We start from the raw sequence: 24061 nt of genomic DNA, 5'->3' as shown, positions 1-24061 counted from the left end.
CCAAAACAGTTCACGGGTAGAAACTTGCTGGCCATTGCTCAAGACAGAAGTTGGAGTAGTAATAAAACATATTTTGGTATGAAATAAAAGGTCTTCTAACACCACATGTATCTAGTTAATGCTTTAAGTAGCCTTCATTTCCAGTTACTTCTTTCAACCTACTTCTCACTTTTTGGGTGTCCTGGCTCTTCTTTCTTTTAACTCAGATACAGTACATCCATTAACAGAGCAAATAAAATTTCTCCTTGATGTCAAATTCACAGTCTGTATCCAGATTTGATCTGCCCAGCAGAAACCCAGTGTTAAAGCTGTGATTAAAGTTATTGGCTTCAGTCAGGACTATGGTGAGAGTGGATGAGAGTCACCAGGGAATTTAATTATGAGGGGCTAGCAGATCCTTAGTAAATGTGTTGAATTCATTTTTTCAGCATTTTTTTCAGCTTGGCCAAATGTCAATAGAATTCCACAAACTGCAGAATAAGTTTCTTTATATAGAGAAAAGTTGTTTTCTAGCCTTGGGGTCTCTAGCCAGGTAAGAACAACAGGAATATATATAAAAGTGATATTATTTAATCAGTTAATATTGCAGCATTGTAATAGCATGTAGTTTGTAACTCATATATTTTTTATACCTTCATTGAATTACTTGCAACAAAACCAAAAAAACCCCAAACTATAATTTGCTTTATGGCCTGATCCAGAATTTAGTTATGATTACCATAGTCATCCACAAGTCTTTGCTTCAAAGTGTAAAATAATTAAAGCATCTTAAAGAAATGGCATCAAATCTTAAAACCCCCCACATTATCCTCTGACTTTTCTCCTGGACAATTCTGAACCATTTCATCTGTGGAGGAAGAAAAAGTAGTCTGAGTGTAAAATTTCACTACAAATGGTTAAAATGACAAAATTATAAACAGCTGAAAAGTCAGACCTATAATGAGATGCATTATGCAGACTTGATTATAGGCAAGTGTTAAAAGCCATGCTAATATGGGGTAAGTGGTAATTTGCTTTCCTACTCTGTTTTGGAGCATTGAAATATGAACAGTTAAAATAAGATATGATAGATTAATCCTAATTTTAAGAAGGCGTGTAGAATGACAGTACCTTTTTCTTTGTTTGGAAAACAAAGGAGATGCTTAATGTCACAGTATAGTATACAGATTATAAAACCATCCACTGTGTGTCTGATTATGAAAAGTTCATAGAATCTAACTAGGGAATCTAGCTGCATTAATGTATACACAGTGCAAATAGTGTGAAGGATAACCACTTCAGGTTTACTATTCACACACTTTTGAAATAACTCTAACTATGATCTTTCTTATACCATATTCTTTATTTGCATGTAAGCTTACTGTGTATCTCCAGCAAAACTTGCACAAGTGGGAGGAGACAGTAGTTCTCTGTTTATATACAGAATAATGTAATGTTTACATACAGCAAAACTACAAGTAGTTGTATGAAATAAAGGGATTTCACACATCATCATCATCATGTCTGCAATACACTGTGACTAGGACAAAATTACTCCTGTCACAGTTAATGGTGGCATTCTTGCCACAGCAACAGAGCCCAGCACTATGTAGTTTACTTTTTGTTATAAGCCACTGCAATGCAGCCTGAGTCTCACTTATAATCTAAAGAAGGAAGGCTTAACTGTTACCAGTAGTTTCAATTTGCAATCAGTCATATTTTGATTCCCTAACAATGCCATACTCATACAGAGAAACAGTATCTTTTGTTGACTATTATGGCATGGTCCATAAATAAAAGATTTCTGCCTTTTAGGAAACATTCTTCAAGACCTTTGAGAACAACGATTTGCAATTGTTGTACAGTACAGTCAGCCTGTACTTGTATACTGAAGTGAGGAACATTATTAGCCTATGAAACTTTTTTACACAAAGATTAGTATTAATAAAGCAGATGCATTGGTTTTATGAAACAGCATATAAATGAATAATTCATATTAATAAATCCTCTTATTATGTGATTGTTCAAAGGAGTGTATTCTGTCAAAGTGATTGTCATTAAAATTAAGTTGTGTAGAACACAGGGTGCCAGAGAACCTTTTTGTGATATCAGGTGTAACTTTCTTAAGAGGGTGTATCATACTGGTATAAGTGAGGATGATAGTAATGCTCTTCCATTGGCATTGCATTGTCTTTGTAAAACCATTAAAGAAATTCTAACTACCTTTTATTTGAAGAATTTACTCCTCAGGTGATGTGGTTATCAGCAATATTGCAAATTTTGTCACGGAATGAGGACTAGATGTGGTCTAATCAGGCACATGCACTAAGGAAGAAAACGTTTTATGTAGTTATGTAATTAAGAACAACGTGGTAACATAAGCACAGTGAGGAGAGCATAAACACCATAAATTTGGTGTTTCTTAACTTTTGTATGTAAATCTGCAGCCTTTAACAGTTTTAAATATAAAACGTTTGTGTGTACTATTATAGATAAAATAAAAGTAGGAATGTGGAATTGTGTTAAAATAGTCAGGAGGCTTTTCAGGCCCATTTTCTTTCAATGTTGCCACTCCTTGCTTGAATGAGTTGGAAAACTGACAATATAATATATATTGTACAAATAACAATATACATTATGTTGTCATTATATCACTATAGTGGATATATAAACTTCTTCTTATCATTCTGTTATTTGTAGTCTTTAATCTCTCACTAGCAGTGAAGACACAGGGTTATGGCTTCATAAACATACTAACTGTGCTCCTCTGTTTGTTTTCCAGGATTTTCTTAGCATGCTGTTGGAAGACATTCCAAAACAAAAACAGTAAGTAAGGACTGGGCTAGAAAAACCAAAGAAATATGTAGAAATAAGATTTTAATATGTGCTAGCCAGAAATAGTGTTAGCCTGAAGATTCCCATTACATATATACACAAAAAATTATGAGATTTGTGGTTATCCTATACCATGCTCTCCCCAAACAGTGCCTTTAACTTGTGTATCAGGTCAGAGATGATGTCGTGTGTTCACCATGCAATCTGAAGTGCCAGGCATAGCTGCCTGCTCAAACTAACCTGTGATTCTCCTGCCAGCTACTTTTGGCACATGGTGCCCTAGAGCAAGGATGCCAGAACTTTGTTGTGAATCTGGGATACCAGAGAAGATGGATTTTTTTCATGGAGTCTGGTACCATCCCCTCTCAGGCATAGATTGTGCTGCATGAAGAAAAATGGAAAACATTAATGTAAATTGAGTGTTAATTTCCTGTCATGTCCTTCAAAATACTCCTGTGTATGACTGTGACTGATTGAAGATGATAGTTTTAGTAACACTTTGAGGCTTAAATTTTGGGTTGTTCTGTGCTATTCTAGATTGTGCTACAAATCAAGAGTCTTTTGTAGAGGAGCTTTACATGTTACAGTTTTTAAAAATATTCACTTGAAAAATACAATGTTGAAGGCCAGGATTGCAAAAATGTTCGTAACTCTGTGTGAGTGCTTTGGAGTTAAAAAGAAAAGATTATCTTCATAGAGGTCAAATGTATTGAGTTTTTTAGTGATACACTTCTGTTCTTGATAGCTGAGGAACAGAGAAGCTAGTTACCATTGAGAAAATATGTTTTGTGGCATCTCAGGTTTGTTTGGGTGCTTTGACATTCTCCAGTGATGTAGTGGATAATACTCTCTATGTATGATTCAATATAGTTTCTAGCCCAAATATAATGAGGTATATTATGTGAAAGTGAAAGTGAAAGTGTTTTTTTAATGGTATGATTATACATTGGCATGTTAAAAAAAAAATTGTTTTCCCTTTTATTTTTCACTTGTGTTTCTCTGAACTCTAAACCCACTGCAAAATGTTGTTGCATAAGTATCCCTTTTTCCGCCTAAAAATATACCTAAACTTTCAATGAGACTAATGCAAAAGAAGTGTGACTCAATTTCTGATGCATCGCATTCCAGAATGTATGAAAGAAATTTCAGATATATGGTAATTCATTTTATAGTCATATATACAGTATATCTGAACTATCTATTGCCACAATAACTTGGCAGATATCAGCAGCAATGCAAGGAATCTTGATATACAGAAGGCCTTTATTTCTTATCTGCTGGGAGGATGTTTTTTTCATTCTTGAATACATTCTGTGGCCAGTGCAGAAATACTCACCCGAGGTAAAAGGGAAGAAAGATAACAATCAAGTATTTTTAGAGATCATCTGCTGATGAGTGCTTTTTTGCACAAAGTTTGATGTAGCAATGAAATGCATTTCAATATTAGAGCAAAAATACTGTGTAGCACATAAAACCTCTCAGGCTTGTGCACTTCTGCTAAGTAAAATTTAAACTGTTTAAACTACATAATTCAAACTTGACAAATATTAAACACTCTAATACACTGTAGTTTGTGATGTATTTAAAAGAAATAAAGAGACACTTGTAGTAGGTAATCAAACCAAATCTTGCCCTCAGCTGTGGCAACAGGGGCAAACTATGTAGCTAGAAATAGAACTTGGCTTATGGAAGACTTTTGTAATGAGAATGACATTTGTAATGAGAACAGGATGAACATGGGCAGAAAACTATCATGAAACAGTGTGGAAATTTTCTGTAGTTATTACACTGTAGTAATGTAACTTTAGCGTTCTACTATTGGATACAGAGATTGGATCTAAAAGATTCTCACCTCCAAGTACTTAACTCCTTTAGTTTTTATTCAAAGGAGATTTTTTTACTACATTCCCAGTGATGACTAGCTCCAAGATCCAGATGTAACTTTTTATTGTTTTTTGCTGCCTTCTGTACTTGGAGGAGGACAGTTCTATGCCTACTTTATAGGGCTACTTCACTTCCTGCTCTGACTCAATTATAATGGCATGTTAGCTGCAGGAATCCATGCTGTGAGGCAGGAGCCTTCCATTTCTGGGCTGCAGCTGAATACTGACATCAGTTAAGCTGAGCAGTACCTTCTGGTCCTTTATAATTTCTTAACTTCCCTTTAAGACTGATTGATTGTCTGAGTGAAGGACTAATGGAAAGAATGACAAATAAATATTGATCATTATCCTTCTCTGTTTCGAAAGCCTTTTAAAATATTGCGTGCACTGGCTGGAGTCTCACGTTATCTCTGCCTTTCTGTGGAAAATCTACAATACTTCCCACCGAGCAGTTTTATTTACTTTTTATTTTATGCCATCAAGGCATTTTATTTACTCTCATAATTTGAAACTTCACTACATTGAAACAAACCAAACCAAACAACCGAAACACCAAGAAGCCCCTTCTTATGTGTCTGTACATCAGAATGCACTAGATTTGATAGAACTCCAGTGGCTATATTCTCCCCAAGGCTTATACCCATAGTCTTTGCTGTAAGTTGATCCTTTCCACATCTGCCCAACATGTGAGCTGTGCAAAGAATCAGTGTTTACCCTTGTAACAGAAGGTTTCACGGGTGTTAGATAAATCAGAGTTGCTGCATGTGCAGCTATTTTATGACTGCAAAATATTTTTGAGCAGGTCGGTTCTGCTCATAGGGGTTTTCTGCTGGTATTTTTTATTTAATTTCATTCAATAAAGCAAGCAAATCTACTAGTAAGCTATGGTTTTAATATTACATTATGGACAAAGGAAGGCTTGTGTTATAGTTCTGCTATTTGTACTGTTAATAACCCAAGTTCACCAACCACATTGTTTGGATGTCTTCACAAATAGTAAATTAAGTACTAAAATAATGCTTCAATTTCAAATTACTCAGCTATATAGGTGTATCTTTTCCTTTCACATTTGCTTTCTTTGATTCACATGCACATTGTTGTGAATGTGGTGATTTTGAATGAGACAAATGGCTGGTAGGCACCTAACAACTGAAGCAAATAATTGTGAAAAATTATTCCCAGTGGTTTTGATTCCTCTTTTTTTTTTTTTTTTAATAAGCCAAAATATATATGCTGGATAAAATCCAAAGATAATTTATCTGTAGGAAGGTATGTCTAGTTGACAGAATCCCTCATCATTGTGTTTCGATTTGCTCTAATTATGCCTCCATATTTAGCTGGAATAGCTTACTTTGAAAATTACTGATGTGTATAAATGTATGATGAAGCAGATATGCTTGTTTGTATATTTTCAGTTGGATATGGCAGACTTTTCTATCTTCCTTTACCTAAAAACAAAATTGCACACTTTGATGTTTTTTATCCTTGATTTAGGCATTAAGTGGGTTTATGTTAAAGTTTGCAGAGTACCTTGGAGCCTTGTGCAGTGAAAACTTCATGTACAGCCATCTTTTATAATGCCAATTTTCAAATTATCATTAATGTTAGTATTTTACAGACTTTGTTTTAAAATGTTGAATCTGAACTCTGTGTGTCATGTTAGATAATTTCGTAGGCTGATTTGGCTTATCATCTAAACAAATAGACAAATGATGAGATAATGGATGTAATCACATTCTCATTTTACAGTAGGGAACTGTTGTAGAAAGCAATTGAAGAAACTTGGTCTTGTAAGAGTTAGTGCTAGTCAACTCAATACAGATCACACTGTCCAATACCTTAACCAGAAGGCCATTCAGAAATTCACACAAACACCAGATTTAAGTCCTTACAGATGCTTAACTGCAACGTAAGCAGGTGGTAAATGCCCTTGCTGAACTGCAGCCTCTACAAATATCAGGCTCTCTGTTCTTTCTCTAGGACATTTGTTTTGAGATGGCAGTTTGTTTGTGATAATTTTTTGGGGGTTATTTCTAAGTCAAACAATTTAGCAGAAGCATTTCCAACATCTTCATAGTTCTTCAGTACTGACAGTTAAGAGATTCAGAATAGATCTTTGCAATAGTCTGATCATTACTAATGTATTTAAAAAAAATAGTGAATGCCTCTTAAACAAGTTGCTTTTTTGATAGGAGCCAACAAGAATATCCTAATTTGGAATTAAACAAAGTACTTGTGTGCAAGTACAAAGAAAGATTGTATATGGTCATATGACAGATGTTTTTCTGAAACTTTGGGTGCTGCAGGCAGAGAAAAAGCAGTGTTACTGGTTTTGCTCTTGAGAAAAATGGCAAGTTTTAGGAGAGACTGAGAAACTTTGCAGTGTTTTCTGCCTGAATTAGTGTGGTGTCAGAACAGTGTGATTCCCCTCAGTGTCATAATCTCATTTCAAAGCCAGTTTTTGAAATGGAATAGAGGGTATATTAAATGGTTCTACATAGCAAATATAACACAGGTTATTTTGCAGAGATTTTTCTCTCACACTATAGGTTTAGTTTCTGGGGATGGGGGAGAAAAGTATTGGCTGACATGGTGAGGCTGTTTGTTATGCCTTGGTAAGACAAATTAAATGTGCAACTAAGAGAATTTTTACCAGCTCCTAGCTCTGCTTCAATATTGGAACACTAAGCTGTATTTGGTTTAATTCATACAATAACAAATAACAAAATTTTTTATCCTGCTTATTCTTCTTGAGACAGAATAAATGGTGTGGTCCAAATGATCTACCTTTGCCTATTTTGGTATCTGGTTTTAAGCTAGCTCTGTATGTACCTTTTTTAGTAAGAAAATAAGACAGACAGAAATAAGAAATCAAGACCATCTTCTTCTGGGGAAAGTAAATTCACTGACTGGAAATATTTCTCTTAATCACTATTCCCAGTCAAGGGACTCAGCTAGTCTGACTGAAGGCTAGACACCAATTTTTTAGAGAATAGTGGTAAAATGAAGATAATTATAGTCTGAGGGATTAGCAGTCAAATGTTCTAAATTTAGTAAGTTTGCACAAATTACGAGGAACAAGTCTAGAAGTTTAGTCTTTTATTTTAATGTAGTACACTACATAAGCATCACATATATGTTCAGTTTTCTGTAGAAAACTGATTTATATAGTGATCTAACACACACAATGGTATTTTCCTGAAAATTCAGAATCCTGGCTATGTAGAAATGCTCCTTCTTGACTGCTGATTATTTAAATCTTATGATCAGTTTAAATTGTTTATTGGATTGTTTGGCTTCCTGATTCAGAGCTTGGAAATGGCTGTTTTTTTCATGAATGCTTTGTTGGTTGACTCTACATTACATATGTGAAAGTAACTGCAAGCATTAGAATGAATCTTGCCAAGGCATTACCATGAACAGGACCATACACATATGTTCTGATTCTCAAAATATTTATATTCATTGAGGGCTTATTCAACTTCCTTTTTTCAATACTTGCATGTGTGAAAATTTTAATTTTTTTTTTATTTGTTTATTTTTATTTGGTTTCCCTGCAAGTTGGGAAGTCTTACACCAGAGTTGAAGTAAATACCACAATAGCTAACCTAACTTTTTACAAAAGTAAAAGTGCAGATATAGTTTCTGAATTTACAAATACTTATCTGTGTGATTATTTCAGTCTCACACAGCTTCATCATGACAAACTATTTCCTTTTGTTGAAACTCCAGACTATTCTATGATTTCAGAGTGAATCAGGATATAAAGAAAGTGCAGAAAGGACAAAACTGAAGTATATCAGACATTTAGTAACTTTGATAATTAATATCCATCAGTGCTTTTTAAAACCCCAAAGTTTATCCATGTAACAAGAAGCAGAGCACCTGTTCATACTTTACATGTTTCATAAATGTAGCTTACCACATAACACTTTCTCTGTCAATCCTTATCAGCACTAAATTTATTATTTGAGTTTTAAGTACACAAAACCTGATCTACCTTTAATTTGCTCATATGACCTCTGATGTTTTTATTCATTAAAAAATGAAGAATGTTGTACCACTTTAGTACAACCAATACTTGAATTTAGAGGGTTTGCCTAGCTTCTAAAGGATTATTTTTCACATGAAAAAAATGGCATTTTTTGCATATATTCTAAGTTGTTTTGTTTTTTTTTTTAAGGTCTGAGTTAACAGTAGAAAGTATCTTCCAGAACTGGCTGGATACTTCTGGAATACCAAAGGTAAATACAAAACATCAGGTCACAGTTTTTCTGGAGTCTTGATTTTCTCATTACATTATATGATTTTAAAATCACTACTTGATCTTCAGGAAAGATATTTATGATATTAAATAAATAGTTTTGATGATGACTGCTTTCCACAGCTTCATATGGCCTTAGCTTTTACCAATTGCAGGTTTTTTCTTCTACAATGGTCTCAACAAACTTGCCAAAGGGCAAATCTTACAAAATTTATCCTATAAATAAATATTGTGGTCATATGAAAGTATATTTTACAGTATAATCATGGAGTCTACTAAATGTAAGGAGCGTTGTTCACAGTTGTTGGAATATGACTTACTTGAAAGCATTACTGACAGCAATAATTAAATGTTAAATTGTTTGTACTTTGATAACTTGTGACTTGTTTATAAATCTGCTGCATAGATAACATCTGTTATTGGTGTTCCAGCATTGAGACTGAGCTTTTTTTTCTGCTTTTAATGATAAAAGGTTTTTTAATATTTTAAATTCTATGAACTGAAAATGCTTAATTGTGTCTGTTCTATGTGAAATTCTGATTATTCATTTTGGACCAAAACTGGGATGAGATAACAAATGATATCTGTACATTAATCTTCGTAATACCCAATTTTATGCAAAGTAATTTTTTAGCATATGCTCGGGACTCAGTTTCTAACTGATTTCCCCTAAGCAGGCATCCCCTAGGTTGCATGTGATTTATTCTGCCTAGCGCTTGAATTTGTTTCCACTTGCATTAGTATTAAAAAAAAAAATACAAAAAAAAAAAAAAAAAAAAAAAAAAAAAAAAAAATCCTTTTAAAAGTGAGAATGTTAAATTCTGGTTTCCATGTGCAAAAGTGCAGATGCTTATGCAGCATGACTGAGTGAGCATGTTTGAAGGTAGAATTGATAAAATAACTGGAGAGGTCTGGCAGTGCTCAGAGAACCTGATCTGTACCCAGACACTTTCGTTGAGCTCCTCCCTTGATAGTTTGAGAGATGTGCGTGTCCACTTATCCCTGTATGCTGTAGAAGGCTTTTGGGAAAGATGTACCCTGAGATCAAAATGCTTTGAGACTATTTGAATGTGCTGTAAAATCAAGGCAGAGTTTGTTTTTTGTTGGAAAGTTATTGAAAATAAAATTACCTTTAATTAGAAGGGACGAAAGGAAGAGATAGTATCATCATGCATTTTGATGCTCAGTCATTTCCTATAAGAGGACCTTGATTCTAACTCCATGTTCAACCAACGTTTTGTTTTTGGTAAAAAAATGGTACACATTGTCAAACAGGTGATTCAAGTATATGGGGGAGATTGATGTTGTATAGAGCTCAACTGTAAGAGGCTGAGCTGGCTCCTGAAACGTAAACGTTTTCTTGCATTTTATCTACACATCTTTTTGAGGATATTTATTAATGTCTGACAATGAACTTAAAATCACAAATTAGAAAGATAAGAGCAGACTAAAGAATTGGAAAGGGTTTTGACTAATATGCAAACTAAACTCTGTTTTCCTGAGTACCACAGGTTGTTCAGAATGAATAGTGAGTAGTTTCGTTATACCCTGCAAGTATATGCTTCTTGTGTAAACAAAACAAGTATCAAAAGTATTTCCACACCCAGCAGGTTTGTAAGTAGTTTTAAATTTTTTTAAGAATACAGAGATTTCCCTGGTAATTTGACTGTTCTGTGTAAAAAATGTCAACAGGAAATTTGCTAATTTAGTATTTTACTTCTGAGGATCAGCATGCTGATGCTGACCTCTCTCTCTCTCTCTCTCTCTCTCGTTCTCCCACCCCCCAATAATATTGTTGGTCATAAAATTCTAAATGCTTTGGGTTGAAAGGGACATTGAAGTTCTTCTAGTTCCAAGCCCCCTGCCACAGACAGGGACACCTTCCACTAGACCAGGTTGCTCAAAGCCCCATCCAACCTAGCCTTGAAAACTTCCAGGGATGGAGCATACACAGATTTTCTGGCAAACCTGTTCCAGTGCCTCACCACTGTCACAGTAAAGAACTTCCTCCTCATATCTGACCTAAACCTACTGTCTCAGTTTGATTCCATTCCCCCTTGTCCTATTACTACATACACTAAAAAATGTCTTTTTCCATTTTCCTTGTAGGCTCCCTTCAGGTTCTGGAAGGCTGCAATTAGGTCACCTTTCTCTTTTCCAGGCTGAACAAACCCAACTCTCTCGGCCTTTCTTCACAGGAGAGGTGCTCCATACCTCTAATCATCTTGGAGATCCTCCTCTGGATCAGCACTCCAACAGGTTGTTATCCTTCCTGTGCTGGGACCCCAGAGCTGGATGCAGGGTTCCAGTTGGGCTCTCACCAGAGCAGAGCAGATGGACAGAATTCCCTCCCTGGCCGTGCTTCCCACACTGCTTTGGATGCAGTGGTATCTGCGCCCAGGGCACGTTTGGCTTTCTGGACTACAAGTGCCCATGGCTGGGTCATTCCAGCCTCTCACCCACCAGTGCCTCCAAGTCCTTCTGGGCAGGGTTTCTCTCCATCTGTTCATCCCCCAGCCTGAGCTGGTGCCAGGGGTTTCCCCAACCTTGTACTTGATCTTGTTAAACCTCGGAAGATTCACATGGACACAGTTCTTGAGCTTGTCCAGGTCCCTCTGGATGGCATCCCATCTTTTAGGTGTGTCAACAGCGCCACTCAGCTGGGTGTCATCCACAAATTTGCTGAGGGTGAGCTTGATCCATATGTCTATATCATTAATGAAGATATTAAATAACACAGGGTCTAATACAGACTCCTGGGGGACCCCACTTGTCACTGATGTCTGTTGGGACTTTGAGGCGATGACCACTACCCTCTAGATGCAATGGGCCAATCACTTTCTTATCCTTCTAATAGTCCACCCATCAATTCCCTCCCCCTCTAATTTAGAGAGAAGGATGTTGTGTCAAAAGCTTTTCAGAAGTCCAGATAAATGACATCTGTAGCCCTTCCCTTGTCCACTGGTGGAGCCAGAGAAGGCCATTGAGTTGGTCAGGCAGGGCTTGCCCTTGGTGAGGTCCTGCTTGGTGTCTCAAATCACCTCCCTGTCCCCCATGATCTTCCCAGTCACAGAGATGATGCTGACAAGTTAGTAGTTCCCAGGGTCCTCTTTTTTGCCCTTTTAAAAGATCATTTATACTTGTTGTCTTCATCACTTGCCAGGATCTTATTGGAACCAACTTCCACTTTATTGAAAGAACTGGAGTTGTCATTCAGTGAATAGGAAACCTTATTTCCTTTGTGCTTTATTAAATGATTAGAGGAACCTTTACTCCTGAAATCCAGACTGTAGAGGTTGCTTAGTAGCTCTCAATATGTTATAGCTATAGTGTAAGTATGAATATGATTACTGACTACAGAACTGTAAATACTGTAGATCTACTCTCGATTTCTCGGGGTTCAGAAGGTCAGGGAGACCCCGAGATCATAAAGAGTCTTTGCTTCCTAGCCCGACGCAGCCAAAGAAGGAGCCTGGAATGCGTCCAGTTGTGCTTTCAAGGTTGTTTATTTCTTCTTATCTAAACCTTCTTTCTCTCACCTGTTGAGCTCTGGCTAGCAAGGAGGCCATGGCACTCTGCCCCTGAGCCTCGGGTGGCTCCCATCTTATAAACTCAAAACTACGTGTGCATGTTTACAATTTATTACCAATTCCTATAATCTATGTTAGACTGTGAATCTCTGCCTTAAACCAATAGAAAAGTGTCACCATCACACCAAGACATGGAGGACAAGAAGAAGGAAAAGAATGCCAGGACACGCCCGAATTCTTCCATCTTGACCTCCTGAATCACATTCTAAAAACCCCAAAATTCTACTTTTCCATCCTGTGTTAATATAAATATCACATTACTCAAACCCTTGTGGCTTGTAATTTCTCATACAAAATTGACAGCTTTTTCCACGGGCTAAAATCGAAGCCACAGATGTTTTTGCCTTCATGTCAGGGTCTCCGAGACCCCTGCCAGGGTCTCGAGACAGCCAAGGCAGCCAGAGGGTTGTCCTGGACTCCGACAATCTACTTGTGTGATTTACAGGATCTTTAAAAGTATTTAGATTATTTCAGCAAACTAATAACCTGGCTAATTTGATGAATCTGTATGAAGGCACATAAAAACAAAACTTATATGTAGATGAACTACATTATAAATTACATGCACATGAACTACAGATGAACTGCATTATAAATAGCAGACCAGGAATGGCACAGAATTTAGTCTCTCTCATAATAGTTTACTAGGTGAGTGGACTAGGGTGTGCTCATAGGAAGGTATCTGTCAGCTCCTTTGGGCACAGTTATACAACAGAACCAGTCACTCAATGTGAGCAGGATGAGGTACTCACTACAACTGACTACCTTCTTTTAGTGCTAGAGCAAATGAAAAGCAGCTGTTGGGTATCTGCTTCAAAGATGTCCCAAAGGCATAGAAGCAGCATCCTGCACTTTACATACAATATCCAACACCTTTCTGCTTATAACCCTTGTTATACTGGTTCTGGAGTCTTATAGCATGACACTTAATACTGCAGCCCCTACTATGAGAAATTACTTGACTTTTTAGATTACAAATACTAAGACTTCACTGCATTTGTAGAGGAAACCTCCTTACTAGAGAGACTATACTTTGTAATGGAATTAGGAAATGTGCATCATGGTGTACTTAAGTCCCAACTTAAGTGATTCCTTTATAGCTCTCTCATACAAGATTTTTTTTGTATTTTATACTCGCTGTGGTGTTTCTGTGTTTTTATTTCCATGTTTTGGTGGATTTTGGACAGTTAATCAGTACAAAGAAAATTCACCTCAAGTGGTTCATTTATAGCAGTAGCTATAAAGGTGATTTCAAGAATTCTCTTCTGTGTTTATATTAAAATCTATCTCCTGTATGCAACTGGTACTCTTTAAAATTCAGTAACCAAAGGGTCACTTAAAACCAGAGTTCTTCGCCCACCCCTTAGTTCACTGTCTTCACAACAGTGTCTAGCTTAAGGACACTGTAAGGGTACAAAAAAGTATGCAAAAGATGCATAAGGGTAAATATTTTACACTTCCCAGACTGCTAAAGCAATTTTACCATCTTCCTTGCAGTATAGGAATCTTATGTTCTTTACATGTTGTATTCTTTATGGTCATAAGTCATGTCATCTGTCTAACTGAAGATCCTCTACTCCTTTACTTGTGCTTTGTTACATTTGCCATTCCAAACTTTCTCTCCAACTCTGTCCAGGAAATTGCAGATTTATAGATAATATAGATATAGATATAGATATAGATATATAGACATATGCCCCTTTATACTTGCAGCTTAAAACTACTGAAACTTTAATATTTGTCAGTTTCTACTACTGTTTCACTCTTGGAAGAGTTTTCTGGTCTTTTCTAAATACTGGGCTAATTTCCAGGCTCAGGTATATACCAGCAGTAATCAAGAATAAGTCATAAATAAAATCAGAATTTGGCTTGCTGTCATGAAAAAATAATTCTGCATACCACCTAACACTTTCAATTTGTTATTTTCTAAAGCATTAAAGATTAATGTTATGAAAAAGAAAATGTGGTTATAACCTAGCCAATTCTTTCTTACATGGAAGAGTGCCACTGCACAATGGTTGCTTTCAGGCTTGCTGAGCAGGGTTTTCTCACACGCAAAACAATAAGGGATATAAAAGATGAAGAGAAAGCACTTCTCAAATACAAGCTTTCATCAGGACTTTTTCCTGGGGACATGTCATGGTGGTGTTAAATAAGGTGAAGCATATTGCATGGTTGAAAATACCTTATATCAAATCATGCAACCTTCAATATGTGCTTCTGTCTCAGCAGTGGCTCACTGGGGGATTATAGCAACTTTTTATTCTGTGCAAATAGTAGAGAGTTAATACTACTAACTTTAGACAATGAGTTAAGCTGGCAAGGAGCAGAATCAGAAGAACCAAATAGCTTTACTGGAAATACAGTTTAACTGGAAAACACCTATGAAATCACTGTCGTCCACTTCATACCTCTTCATGATGATTTGCTTTCCTAAGTACAATTCTATTGTTTCTTTCAGTATGTGCAGTGTTTAATTAGAATTTAAGGCTAAAAGGCTATATGCCTCTTTAGGAATATTTTCTCATCTCTGCACAAACATGTCTTTGTCTTATATTGCCCAGTTACTATTACCTGGATTTTTTATTCTACCCTAGGTAATTAACCTTTTTAAAATAAACTTTAAGTCTTTCCCCCTTTTTGAACTCTGTTGTACACTGTTTGACAAGTACATCAATAAACATTAGGTAGTCTCTGCATTGCACAAACTTCTAAATGTATTTAACTCATTACAGTTTAAATCACTTTTCCTTTTGCTTTTGAAGTGGCACATGCTATTATTTACATGTAAATTTCTGATACTGATTCTTTCTTGCCTGTGTATTTCAGCTGATATCTTGTGTAATGAAAATCATCTTCTCCATATTCACTCTCCAATTCAAAAAAAAAAGGGGGGTAAAAGAAAATAAGAATAGTGGTTGGCCTCCTCCTTCATGATTTTTAGTTTCCAATATATCCTACACTGTAACATACAAGTTTCAGTATCACATAATGACTCAGGTTGAAAGGGACCACAGGGGATCATCTGGCCCAACCTCTCTATTCAAGCAGGGTCATCCTAGAGCACATTCCACAGGATTGCTTTCAGGTAGTTCTTGAATATCTCCCATGAGGGAGACTCCACAACCTTTCTGGGCAGCCTGTTCCAGTGTTTGGTTACCTACACAGTAAATTTCTTCCTCGTGTTCAGGTGGAACTCCTCGTGCATCAGTTTCTGCCCATTGCCTCTTCTGCTATTGCTTGGCACCACCAAGGAGACCTGGATCCATCCTCCTGGCACCCTCCTTTCAGATACTCACAGGCATTGAAGAGGTCTTCTCTCAGTCATCTTTTCTCAAGGCTGAGCAGGACCAGCTCCCTCAGCCTTTCCCCATAAGTGAGATGTTCCATTTCCCTACCCACCTTCTTAGCCTTCCTCTGGACCCACTGCAGGACCTCCATGTCTCTACAAGAGAGACAGAACTGAGGAGCCCAGAACGACACAGCACTCCAGATATGCCTCACCTGGGTTGAGTAGAGGGGCAGGATCACCTCCCCTGACTTTCTGGCAATGTTCTTACTAATGGAGCCCAGGACACCATTGGCCTTCATGGCCAGCAGGACACACTGCTGGCTCATGGCCAGCTTGTTGTCCACCAGGACCCCCAAGTCCTTCTCCGCAGAGCCACTTTCCAGAAGGTTGATCGTCTGGGCTTATTCCTCCCCAGGTGCAGTAACACTTGAATTTTCAAATCCTGAATTTGCCTTTACAGACTACCAGATTGTTTATCTCTGCCCATCTCTCCACCCTGTCAAGGCCCTTCTGAAGGGCTGCACAGCACTCTCGGGTATTGGCCACTGCTCCCAGCTTTATGCTGTCAATGACCTGCTGAAGAGGCCTCTATCCCTTGTCTGAGTCACTGCTGAACAAGTTGAACAGCACTGGGCCCAGTGTTGACCCTTGTGGAACACCCCTAGTGACAGGCCCCCAGTTACACTCTGTGACAACAAACACAACCCTTTGGGATCTGCCATTCAGCCAGTTCTTAGTCCACTTCACTGCTCACTCATGTAGTCTGTACTTCCTGAGCTTGCTGGCGGGTTGTTATGGTCAATGGTGTCTAAAGCCTTGCTGAAGTCCAGGTAGGCAACATCCACTGCTCTTCCCTCATCCATCCAGGTAGTTGTCCCATCACAGAAAGCAATTAGGTTGCTTAGGTATGATTTTCCTTATGTCAATCTTCCAGTTTTAGGATAAGCACCCTAAATATCAGCTCACAATTACAAAAAATTGAAAGAGGTGATAGCACTGCTGTATTCTTCTCCTAGTCCCTTTTGTTATTTCATCCTCCTATTAAAGTTTCTCATCCACTGTTCCACCTTAAACAGTATTTCCTGATTAAGGTTGGAATTGCCAACAGGTATTTCAGAGTATGTACAACTTTTAGTGTATCTTGTGAGACTACTATTCCATGTTTTCTATAGCATAGAATGCCATAGAAATTCAATCTTGAATGAACACTGGAGTACAGCTTGCAGCCGTTACAGCAGTAAAAATATTGCCATTTTTTTTGCCAGTTCTTTTCTCCTGTCCACACTAGTTTTTGTGGCTGTGATAAAGCAGTAGTTTAATGTCCATATACTAATGGACTTATTTGTAAATCATCAACATGTATGGAAATACATAGTCAAAAGAAATCTTCTGGTGCTGAATATTAATTTATTAATAGTATTTCGGGTTTTGTTTGTAACAAACTCTTGTTTAACTCTTTGATTTGAGCAACCTGGTCTAGTGGAATGTGCCTCTATCCATGGCAGGTGACTATAGGACCATATAGTCTTTAAGGTCCTTTTCAATCCACACCATTATGTGATTCCATGATTGTCCTATTTGAAGAAGAAATGGATTGCAAAGGAAACTCATAGCAAAACTATTTAAAAATTCAAACTGAAATGTAATTTTTGAATGGTTCTGAATCAATGCAAATAGAGTACTTCTGTGGTTTTAAAAATGTTAGGAAGATGTTACAGCAGATGTTAATATGATTTGTGCTAAAGCAACATGTTGTTAAGAAGGGCCCTGGCTTTTGCCCCAGTTATAGGCTTTATAGATTTCCTGTTTCCTTTTAATAAGACAAAAGTACGGTGAAGGGATAGCTCTACAGCAAAATGCTTCACAGTTTAACAGTTATGGTCAATAACTAACAAACCAACCACACTGAATTTTTTTTAAAAGAATGGTCTTACTAAACTCTTGAATTTTTAGCACTTGTTCACCCAGGTTTTACAGAGGGTACCCAAACATTTTTCTTGCATTAAAATCATTCTTATTGGATCATAATGTAAGTTAAAGCTATGGATTGTTGACACTTGCTATTTCTTGTTATTGTTAGTTATGCCTTATCTTGCAATTATATTTCTGGATGTACATAGTAACTACATATTGGTAGATGGCAACATCTACCATATACTTGGTATCAAGTATACAAGTGAAATGCACATTTTTGTTGAGATACAGTAAATTAGTAGGTATTGGCAGTGAGAATGATCTGTTAAATACAAAAATCTCATTCAAACATAAATGATTTGGAGAAAAAATAGGAAAGGCATATAATTTTCTTCAGTACTTAATAGAGTTCAGTAGTGAATCTGTTAGACTAGTTTCAAAACTGGTGTTAAATATTAGTCCCACAAACAAAATGTTGCTGTATAAATACTAAAGTTTGAGGCTTACTCCTTGGTTGTTTTTTTATCTGAAGATAGAGATTCTTGTATGTGTTTTACTATAAGTGCAGAAAATGTAACTGATTGAATGGAGAGTTGAATTCTATTTGAGAAATAATTTGAAGAAAGCACAGCAGCTACCTTAAGATATGTACTTATTATTGTACAAGGAAATCACACTTTGAATAATAGGCACTTCCCCTCAAGAAAATTGGTTTGTTTGTTTTTCTTTTTTTTTTTACGTTGGCAAGGTTGCAGATTGGAAGATGAAATGATCTTTTTAAAGTTCTTAAAAATGTAATTGGGTATAGGTCAACAATATAAATTTTTTCATGTCTTCTGTAATGATAACAAGCACAGCAAGAAAGTTTTTGAATATGAATCACCAGTGCTGAGGTTTTATGAAATTATTTGTTGTACTGACAACATTGCATCCCATTTTCTTAGAAGAAGGGATTTAGGAAAATATAAAAATGTACTCAAACAATATGTATGGTACTACAGCATGCATAAAAGTCATATGAATCATGAAGATAAACAAATCAAGAGAGTCTTTGTCTTTATGTTCTTGACTCTTTGAAAAATGCTTTAGGTAAGGACTATCCACCTGGAAGTTCTTCTAGATAGATCACAGTATACAGAGAATTTGGTATTTTGTTTGTAACAAGCTATAAAAAAGTTCTAAGGTCAGTTATTATTTAAATAGATAGTGTTGACCTAAAGAAGGTCATTGGCATAAAATGGCCTTGTAATTTACTCACACATTCCTATAAATTGCTCCTAAGATATGCAAAATGAGACACAACAGGGGTGTATTTTAGTTTCTAAAATAGTTGAAAAAGTTCAAGAAAATCACTTATATAAAAAAATATATCATTAAAGGTCAGTAAATACCCAAATTTATTAGAGAGCTCTTCAAGTTCAGGCATGGTTTAGTCTTGTAATTTTAGAAGTTTTGATGTAGGTTTCTTCTGCATTGCATATGATTGCTGATTTAGAGAAAACCAAAGACATTAGAGATTTGAGTAGTATTGTTATACAGTATTGTGTCATCATATTCTAAAACTGGGCAACATGCTGCCTCAGGTAATATGCGCACATATCACGGAGTAACTTGGTGTCTAGGCTGAATGTAGGTAGTAATTTTTAAAATTTAGATCTGAAAGCATTGGCCATAATATTTTAGTGCCTCTGTTGTTCTAATTTCTAAAAGTAAAGTTTTAAACAGAGTTTTGGGAGTCTCCATTAATTGAATAATAAAAGAAAAAATGCTTTTGAGTTTCTCAGCTGGAACCCTGAGTCTACATTAAGGATGAGAAGGATGGTTTTAGTTTAATGATCTCCTGAAACACTGGCTTGCGTCCCCAGTTACAAGCCAGATTTTCACAAGTGTCCTGTTTTTCTTCAGACTACCTTCCAGTGTCATACAGCTCAGAGGTAAGGTACTTGTAGCAGTATAGTAAATCTGCACAAGTTCAAGAAGTTGAAGTGCATTTGAAACAAATGTTCAATTTCTGAAATAATAGTGGACTGGATTCCATGTGTTTGTTCATTAGAGTCTCTCTTAAGTTTAATAAATCTCAAGTAGTCATTTTCATTCCCTTTTCCTATTAACTGCACTGCTGAACACAAAAGCTGTGTTATGTGCAGAATGACTGAGCTTATCCATTCTAGAAAGGAATTATGTTTGGTATCTAGAGAACAATAACAGTTTGCTGCCTGACTGATCAATGCTGGATCAAGTTCACATTCCCAAGCTCCCACTCTCCCACCTACGTACACAGAAAGTGGAAACATAGCTAACAGAGGGAGGATAGGCCCTCTTTTATACAGAAATATTGAACTTAGACTTGCCTAATAAGGACACAGCTGGGCTTGCATAGCAATAAACACAGGTTTTAATTATTGCTTGTAAAAACATCAGAAGAAAATCACAGAAGTTAGCAACCAATTAATTTTTAGCTTGTTCATTGTTTTCTTTACTCAATGGAAACAAACCATAAAGGTTGAAAATATTTTTCATGCTACATTGCCAGAAAATTTTTTGGTATTAGTGTATAATTAGGAAAGAGTAGCCTTGGAGATATCTGAAACCTCTCCAGTTTCAAGTTCCGTTTAAATAATTTTAGTGAATTGGAGCCAGGCTATGAAATAACAAGAAGTGAAATGCTACTCCAGGTAACAATCTGAGATCTTTTTAGTTCAGAAAGATAAAGAATTGGGCCTGAAACTAAGGGAAAAATCTTATGTGACAGGAACAAGTTGCTATATACCCTCCAGAGTGGTCTATGATTTTTAAAAGAACACACATTTTATTTCCTGGAAATTTTCCCTAGGCTTTTAAAAAAATCTTGTTTGTGACTGGAAGGAGTGAATATGTGGGGAAAATGTATTGCAGCACACACTCTCTATGTGAAATCCATGCAGTCCTCTGTGTGCTGACCAAAAACTGTCACCTGTGCATTCAGGTGTAGTGATTCTGTCAGAAACTCAAAGTGATCCTGAGGGTTCAAATGCTGCTGCATTTCTGTATTTCTACCTGGCTAGACTTGAGGATGGAAGTTCTTGCTTTTGAGCCCTATGCTTTTTTTCAGACACTGCAGAAATGCTGAGCTACTGAATATTTCTTGAGAGCAGATGGTAACTAGGTTTGTGTAACAATCTTCGTTCCATCTCCATCAGTTCATTGTCTTCCACACAAGTCAGTAGGGCCAATGTCAAGATATTTTGCAGTTTGCAGTACTTTCCTCATCTCCTTTTGACTTAGACATGCTTTAGAGTTAGACTGAAGACAGATATTGATCACTTGCTCTTTAATAATGAAAAATAGGTGATTTTTCTAAAACCTATTCCATCTCCATAAAGAAGGAACACTTTATCTATTCTGTCTACTCCCTTCTAAGGTCAAAGAGGAATTTAAATGCTGAAATGAGAATGTCTGGAGAAAGGTAGGTTCGAAAAGTCTGTTGGCTGACAGAGTTAGTACATGTCATGGTTCAGTTTACGGTTCATTGTCCTTAACATTTGGGTAAACAGTATATCATGCCCAGAGGGCTAGAGAACTTTTGTTTTGAATATGTTTCATTAGGAAAGTTGTCAGAAGTATTTTTGACTACTTAAATGGATCAGTAAAACTCAAATTTCAATACCTCTGGAAGGTGTATTTTATTTCTTCAACAAGAAATTCAACAAACAAGCAAGGTTCTACCAAGTAATATTTGGGCCTTAGCCACATACTCTCCCAGTTACTGCAAAAAATTAACTCTTGGCTGAAACTAGGACATTATCCACCCATTATTCCTTACCATTTATGTCACACCCAGATGCTACATCTTCCAAATGTATACATATACAAAGCACAGGTATCATTTCTGTAGTCAACACTCATTGCTTCAAGTTGTCTGTTGAGTTCATTTAGTCCATAATTGTGGGTTCCATCCATCCTAGATGTCTTCCAAGGCAGGAGAGCTGGTGTACTGTTGGGGTTGCAGTCTGCATCAGGAGCTCATGACTGCTGGAGCAGTCCATACTCGTTGTTCGTGGTAGTTCTGGCATACACTGGCAGTTTCAGCAACCAATATTATACAATTCAATATTACACACTCTCCTCACCCCAAAATCAAATCTCCTTGAAAGTGCAGATCACGTTTCCTGGTCCCTCTGCATTACCCACCAAGTGCACTCAGGTCCTTGAGCAAAAATAATCCCAAGGATGGGTTTGCTTTTGCTTGAGGCAGGACTAATCCAAACTGTATTCCCTAAAACTTTTCTTGTATGCATTATGGGGACTTTATCCCCTTCTACAGTACATGAAGGTTTTGATTGGGCAGGGGCAGCTGTACTGGAAGAGCCTGGGGTGTTAACTAAACCAGGCTGCCTTAGCTAAACGTAGAGCCCAGCGGTTGAAGGTCCCACCACCCATTGCTTTCAATGTGGTTTTTAACAGTCCATTTTAACAGCTCAATATTCCCAGAGGCTGGTGAGTGACAAGGAATATCATACAGCCACTTGATACTGTGTTCCTTGGCCTGGCTGTCCAGGAGGTTGTTTTGGAAACGAGTCCCATTGTCTGACTCATTTCTCTCAGGGGTGCCAGGTCACCACAGGACTTGCTTTCCAAGGCCCAGGATGGTGTTCCAGGCAGTGTGTGAGGCACAGGATACTTCTCCAGCCATCCAGTGGTTGTTCGCAAGAGCACGTAGCACTTGCCTTGGCATGCCTGCAGGACTGTGAGGTAACTGATCTGCCAGGCCTCCCCTTATTTCTGCTTTGATCATCATCCACCATAGCACAGAGGCTTTTCTTGGCCTGCTTGATCCCAGCACGTCTCACAGTTATGGACAACCTGGGATATAGAGCCCATGGGTAAGCCCATCCCTCGACCACAAGCCCATCTGGGTGTTGCATCTCTTCCCTGATGAGGCATCATGGGCCCACCAAGCCAGAAATAATTCACTCTTATGTTGCCAGTCCAGATCCTCCTGAGACATTTTAGTCTTGGCAGCTCAATCCACCCACCCATTGTTGTGACGTTCTTCAGCAGCCCAACTCTTGGGCACATGTGCCTCTCATGATGAACTTTTACGGCCAACTTCTCTACCCAGGCAGTGACATCTTGCCACAGTTCAGCAGCTCAGGTGGGTTTGTCTCTGCATTTCCAACTGGTCTTTTTCCATCCTTCCAGCCACCTCCATAGAGAATTTGACACCATCCACAAGTCAGTGCAGAGGTAGAGCACTGGCCACTTCTCTCATTCAGCAATATCTAAAGCCAGCTGGGCAGTTGTCAGCTCTGCAACATGACTCGATCCACCTTGTCACTCAATTGCTTCTGTGACTGTGCATTTGGCTCCATACAGCTGCTTTCCATTTTCGATGTATCCCTACAATACGGCAGGAACTGTCAGTGAAGAAAGTGTATTGCTTTTCATTTTCAGGTAGCTGGCTATATTGTGGGAGCTCCTCAGCATGTCACCTTTTCCTCCTCCACTGATGATGGTCTGAAATTTTTATCTTCAGGACAGTTAGTGATTAATTCCAAGATTCCTGAGTGACTGGAGTTCACAAGCTTGTTGTTGTTCAGGACTCCACTTGAAATAATTTTTCTTCTGTATCACATGATAAGAGAGGGTTTACTATCTGTCTGTAGTCAGGAATATGCATCTTCCAAAATCCCTCAGCACCTAGGAATGCCTAGGTGTTTCCTTTTTGCTGGTCAGTGATGACTGTCTTGGTTTAAGACGGTTTAAGAGGGACACTCTAAAATGAGCTAGTTTTAATCAATCCCTTTCTACCAATAAGGAGAAACAAATATGAATAGTTGTTACAAGTGAAAATATAATAGTTTACTAAAAAACTGAAATAGCAATGGGTAAAAAATAACAGTAATAGTCACTAGTTGGATAGTTACAAAGTTGGTGAAATCTCATGGACTACCCAGAAACAAAGAGAAACTCAAAATCGTGGCATATCCCCTTCCCCAAAACGGTGCTGGCATGGGTGACTGCTGTAGGGAAACAGAGGGCAGAGGGTGGCCACCCTCCCCACCTTGGGGGATAGGCAGCAGCTCCATTGGCAAATGCAGCTGGCAAACTCTGGCAGCTGGGACTCAGCTAGGGGGTAGAACACATGGGGGGCCTTGGCCTTGCTGGTGGCAGCAGACAGCAGTACAGTTGGCGGGGGCGCCTCTCACGCACCCCTTTTTGCCTCAGCCAGACACTTCTGGTGGGCTGGGGTGGCTGCATGGAGCAGGGCTGCTCTGCTCCTCTGGGCGTGCAGGCAAGTGTTGCAAAATTCACCCTGAAACAG

At 37.6% G+C, this 24061-nt stretch overlaps 1 protein-coding gene across 12 annotated transcripts in view; it reads left to right on the top strand.

Moving 5' to 3' along the window:
- Nucleotides 1-24061, top strand: part of AOPEP (aminopeptidase O (putative)) — a 237673-nt gene that overhangs the window by 89232 nt on the left and 124380 nt on the right. For all 12 annotated transcript variants that reach the window (XR_008428554.1, XM_053931915.1, XM_053931914.1 and 9 more), the window contains 2 exons: nucleotides 2762-2805; nucleotides 8881-8941. Coding sequence is in view for 11 of the 12 variants with exons in the window: in XM_053931915.1 (XP_053787890.1) it covers nucleotides 2762-2805; nucleotides 8881-8941 (105 nt within the window). In the remaining variant the exon portion in view is untranslated. The remainder of the gene's footprint in view (nucleotides 1-2761; nucleotides 2806-8880; nucleotides 8942-24061) is intronic.

This window comes from Vidua chalybeata, chromosome Z (assembly GCF_026979565.1).
Source record: "Vidua chalybeata isolate OUT-0048 chromosome Z, bVidCha1 merged haplotype, whole genome shotgun sequence".
Lineage (NCBI taxonomy): Eukaryota > Metazoa > Chordata > Aves > Passeriformes > Viduidae > Vidua > Vidua chalybeata.
This window is presented reverse-complemented; position numbering and strand designations above follow the sequence as displayed.